Source organism: Nicotiana tomentosiformis, chromosome 5, assembly GCF_000390325.3.
Source record: "Nicotiana tomentosiformis chromosome 5, ASM39032v3, whole genome shotgun sequence".
Lineage (NCBI taxonomy): Eukaryota > Viridiplantae > Streptophyta > Magnoliopsida > Solanales > Solanaceae > Nicotiana > Nicotiana tomentosiformis.
This window is the reverse complement of record NC_090816.1, coordinates 5752184-5757710: the sequence shown is the minus strand read 5'-3', so window position 1 is coordinate 5757710 and position 5527 is coordinate 5752184. Positions and strand designations below refer to the sequence as shown.

The following is a 5527-nucleotide window of genomic DNA, read 5'->3' as shown; positions in this document are numbered from 1 at the left end:
CGTGAGGGATTGTGACTTGGTCCGTCCCGTGAGACTGTATAGTCGAATATCCATTGTTATTACTTATTTTTTCTTGTCTTGAGCAATTGATTGCCTTTCATGTTAGAAGCCATGCTTAGGCCCTATGATATCACAGTTGGGACCCGCAATGGTCGAACACTTGTTGAATTGTCTGCTAATTGATGTCTTGTACTCAGTCACAGTCTTACTTGTGTGTTATATCTCCATTCCCTCTCATTCCCTATTGATACTTGTGGTATTCTCTGTTTGGGCTAATTATTATGATATTCTGTGAGCCCGAGGGGCTGGAGAGGTTAGTGACTTAGATAGGCCTGAGTGCCGGGTTGAGAGCTATGTGAGATATATTGGATCGGGCTGCACGCCGCAACGATATTGGATCGGGTTGCACGCCGCAACAAGCCTTCGGGACATATATCGGATCGGGCTGCACGCCACCACAATATATGGATCGGGCTGCACGCCGCAACAGTATTGAGTCAGGTTGCACGTTGCAGCAATATAGCACTTGGCCCTGTAGGAGTCCTTGCGGAGTCTGTACACCCCCAGTGAGCGCAGGCACCTTTGATTATGGGTATTGAGGTGGAGAGCCAAGTGATTGAGCTGTTGAGATAGATGAGTGACAGTAGCCCCGTGAGGCTGTACTTGCTCTTATTTGTTGTTGCACTTCGTTGCTAAATGTTGTTATTGTAAAAGTTTCGTGAGGACTTATATTGTTGCACCTGAGCTCAAAATGTTTTAATTTAAAACACTGGATTGAAAGCATGCCTATTTTTCTTGCTGAAATTACTGAAATGAATTGCATTTGTGTAGCTCGTCACTGCTTCTCAGTTCCTTATTTAATTCTGTTACTTACTGAGTTAGAAGTACTCACGTTCCTCCTTGCACCTTGTGCGCAGATTCAGGTGTGACCGGACATGGAGGTCATTGAGTTCGTGCGCAGTTGATCTTCCGGAAATATACGGGGTAGATGCCGGCGTTCGCAGATCTTGTGCTCCCTTCTTATTATATTTCTTTCTCTATATTGATATCTAGACGCAGACTATTATAGAGACCGCCTTTCAGATTGAGAGTCTAGTTGCTCATGACTTAGTGACACCTCAATGTTGGGCTATTTTTTCGCACTTATGTTTTATTTGGATTTACCCCGTATTTATAAGGAACTCGCGGTTATTTTTAAATGTCTTAATTCATTTTTGTTTAATTTTGAAAGTGTTTTGGAAAGGTCGGCTTGCCTAGTACCACGATAGGCGCCATCACGACGGGTTAGGTTTTGAGTCATGACAAAGTGGTATCAGAGCCAGGTTACATAGGCTTCACGAGTCATGAGCGGGTTTAGTAGAGTCTTGAGGATCGGTACGGAGACGTCTGTACTTATCTTCGAGAGGTTGCCGAAACCTTAGGAAACTTCACATTCTTGAATTCTTGTCGTGCGAATCTATTGATTCTAGTAACTAAACATTTGTTGTTTCAATCTCTGACAGATGGTGATGACTCGTACTACCGGGCAGGATGGACAACCATCAGTACTACCATCCAGGGCCGTGGTAGAGCCGCGGTAGGGTTAAAGGTGCAGCCTGCACAACAGCTGGGGCAGTACCTGCAGATCCAGTAGTTTCCCCAAATCAGGACCAGATTCCAGTTGTTGATGAACCAGCTCAGGCACCACCTGTGCCTATTGTGATTCCAGGCCTTCAGGAGGCCTTAGCTCAGATTCTAACCACATGTACCAGCCTTGCTCAGGCGGTCTCTATTCTGGCCACAACAACCACTTCTCTAGCTGGGGGAGGTGCTCAGACTCCCACTGCCCGCACACCAGAGTAGGTGGTACAGGGATTCCAAACACCGGGGGCACCACCAGCCCAGCCGGTTGCAGCTGCTCACGACTATGTGGTTCCTACTATGCTTGAGGATGAGCAGCGTAGGTTGGAGAGGTTTGGGAGACTCCACCCTCCATCTTTCAATGGTGTAGAGGGAGAGGATGCATAGGGTTTCATGGACAGGTGTTAGAGGATACTCCGTACAACAGGTATTCTGGAGACCAGTGGGGTTGCGTTCACTACCTTTCAGTTCTCTCGGGATGCATTTAGTTGGTTGGAGGCTTATGAGAGGCGTAGGCCGGTTGGCGCAGCGCCCCTTACCTAGCAGTAGTTCTCTATTATCTTTCTGGAGAAGTTCATACCTCAGTCCCGCAGAGAGGAGCTGCGCAGATAGTTTGAGTACCTTCGTCTGAGTGATATGTCTGTGACGTAGTATGAGATGCGATTCTCAGAGTTGGCCCGTCATGCTATCTGGTTGGTTCCGACAGACAGGGAGAAGATCAGGAGGTTTATAGATGGCCTCACTTATCAGCTGCGATTGCTTATGACCAGAGAAAGAGTGTCTGGTGCTACTTTTGATGAGGTTGTCGACATTGCTCTACAGATTGAGATGGTTCGCGGTCTGGAGAGGGTTGACAGGGAAGCCAAGAGGCCTCGTGGACAAGGTGGATTTAGTGGTACTCCTTCTGGGGGGCAATTCCAGCACGGTAGATGTCGTTCATTCAGACATGCTCAGACGGCTCGCCCAGTTCACCGTGGTGCATCATCTGGCCATGGTTGTCACAGTTATCAGCAGGTTCGTTCATCTCTTGGTGCCCTTCCAGCGCAAAGTTCTTCTCATGCTCCATCGGGTCAGGGCTCGTCTATGTCGGGTCCTTCTGCTAGTTATCCCGGTGCTCTGGGCTCCTTTCAGTCCCCAGCACCAGCACCAGGGTGTTGCAATGAGTGTGGGGAGTTTAGTCACATGAGGAGAGAGTGTCCCCATCTAGTGGGAGGTCCCGCTCCGCAAAGGAGCCAGTCTATGTCATCAGCATTAGTTCCTCCACCACCTGCCCAGTCAGCTAGGGGTGGAGCTGAGTTAGCTAGGGGTCTCCCAAGAAGGGGAGGCAGATCAGGGGGTGGCCATGCACGTTTCTATGACCTCCCTGCCAGACCACATGCTATTGCTTTAGATGCTGTGATTACAGGTATTGTCTCAGTTTGTTACAGAGATGCCTTTGTATTATTTGACTCTGGTTCCACTTATTCATATATTTCCTCATATTTCGTTCATTTTATGGATATGCCCCGTGAGTCTTTAGTTTCATCTGTTCATATATCTACTAATGTGGGCGATACTATTGTTGTGGACCGCGTATATCGGTCATGTGTGGTGACTATTGGGGGTATGGAGACCCGAGTAGACCTTTTGCTGCTCAGTATGGTTGACTTCGATGTGATATTGGGTATGGATTGGTTGTCTCTATGCCATGCTATTCTAGGTTGTCACTCTAAGACGGTGACGTTGGCGATACCAGATTTACCGAGGGTAGAGTGGAGCGGTTCTATAAACTATGTACCTAGTACGGTGATCTCATATTTGAAGTCTCAACGGATGGTTGAGAAGGGTTGTCTATCCTATTTGGCATTTGTGAGGGATGTTAATGGAGAGACTCCTTCCATTGATTCTGTTCCGGTGGTACGTGACTTTCCGGATGTGTTTCCTGCAGACCTGTCGGGCATGCCGCCTGATAGGGATATTGACTTTGGTATTGATTTGGTGATGGGAACTCAGCCCATTTCTATCCCACAGTATCGTATGGCACTGACGGAGTTGAAGGAGTTGAAAGAACAGCTTCAGGAACTCCTTGATAAGGGGTTTATTCGGCCTAGTGTGTCACCCTGGGGTGCACCGGTTCTATTTGTGAAGAAAAAGGATGGTTCCATGAGGATGTGCATTGATTACAGGCAGTTAAACAAGGTCACAGTCAAGAACAAGTATCCTTTGCCACGTATTGATGATCTATTTGACCATCTTCAGGGGGCGACGGTGTTCTCCAATATTGATTTGAAGAAGGGTATCACCAGCTGAAGATTCGGGATTCAAATTTCTTAAGACAGCTTTTAGGACCCGATATAGCCATTATGAGTTCTTAGTGATATCATTTGTGCTGACTAATGCCCCAGCATCGTTCATGCATTTGATGAACAGTGTATTCCAGCCCTATTTGGACTTATTCGTTATTGTATTCATTGATGACATCCTGGTGTACTCTTGTAGCCAGGAGGAGCATGCTCAATATCTGAGGATTGTATTACAGAGATTGAGGGAGGAGAAACTTTATGCAAAGTTCTCCAAGTGTGAGTTTTTACTCGGTTCTGTAGCATTCTTGGGGCACGTGGTGTCCCGTGAGGGTATTTAGGTGGATTCGAAGAAGATAGAGGTGGTGCAGAGTTGGCCTAGACCATCCTCAGCTACGGAGATTAGGAGCTTTATTGGTTTGGCGAGCTATTACTGTCGCTTTGTGGAGGGATTTTCATCTATTACATCGCCCTTGACCAAATTGACCCAAAAGGGTGCTCTATACAGGTGGTCGGATGAGTGTGAGGAGAGATATTAGAAGCTCAAGATTGCCTTGACCACAACTTCAGTGTTAGTTCTGCCATCAACTTTAGGTTCTTACACTGTGTATTGTGATGCCTCGAGGATAGATATTGGATGTGTTCTGATACATGAGGGTAGGGTGATTGCTTATGCTTTGCGCTAGATGAAGACCTATGAGAAGAACTATCCTGTCCAAGATCTTGAATTAGCAACTATTGTTCATGCCCTGAAGATTTGGCGGCACTATCTGTACGGCGTTCATTGTGAGATCTACACTGATCACCGTAGTTTGCAACATCTGTTAAAGCATAAGGATATTAATTTGCGCTAGCGGAGATTGTTGGAGCTTCTCAAAGACTATGATATCACTATTTTGTACCATCCAGGAAAGGCCAATGTGGTGGCCGATGCTTTGCATTGCCGGACGGAGAGTTTGGGGAGTTTAACATATCTTCCAGCAGCAGAGAGACCTTTGGCATTGGATGTTCAGGCCTTAGCTGGATAGCTTGTCGGATTTGATATTTCGGAGCCGAGTCGGGTATTGGCTTGTGTGGTCTCCAGCTCTTCTCTTTATGACCGCATCAGGGAGCGTCAGTATGATGACCCCTACATGCTCATTATTCAGGACAAGGTTCAGCGAGGTGATGCTAGGGATGTCACTATTGGTTATGACAACGTGTTGAAGATGCAGGGCCGGATATGTGTGCCTAATGTAAATGGGCTCAGGGAGTTGATTCTTGACGAGTCCCACAGATCACGGTATTCCATCAATCCGGGTGTCGCGAAGATGTACTAGGATTTGAGATAGCACTATTGGTGGAGGCGGATGAAGAAGGATATAGTTGGGTTTGTGGCTCGGTGTCTAAAACTGTCATCAGGTTAAGTATGAACATCAGAGACCGGGTGCCTTGCTTTATAGGTTAGAGATCCTATAGTGGAAGTGGGAGCATATCACCATGGACTTCGTAGTTGGGCTCCCATGGACTTCGAGGAAGTTCGATGCTATTTAGGTCATTGTGGATCAGCTGACCAAGTCTGCGGAGTTCATTATAGTTGGCACTACTTACTCTTCATAGCGGTTGGCTAAGATTTACATCCGAGAGAT

General features: G+C 46.9%; 1 protein-coding gene across 1 annotated transcript; it reads left to right on the top strand.

The window, feature by feature from the left end:
- Nucleotides 1-2277: 2277 nt before the first annotated feature.
- Nucleotides 2278-4927, top strand: LOC138891870 (uncharacterized). Its single transcript, XM_070175552.1, has 3 exons — nucleotides 2278-3516; nucleotides 4586-4706; nucleotides 4809-4927. Exons 1-3 carry the CDS (start codon nucleotides 2278-2280, stop codon nucleotides 4925-4927), a joined length of 1479 nt encoding a protein of 492 aa, XP_070031653.1.
- Nucleotides 4928-5527: the final 600 nt, after the last annotated feature.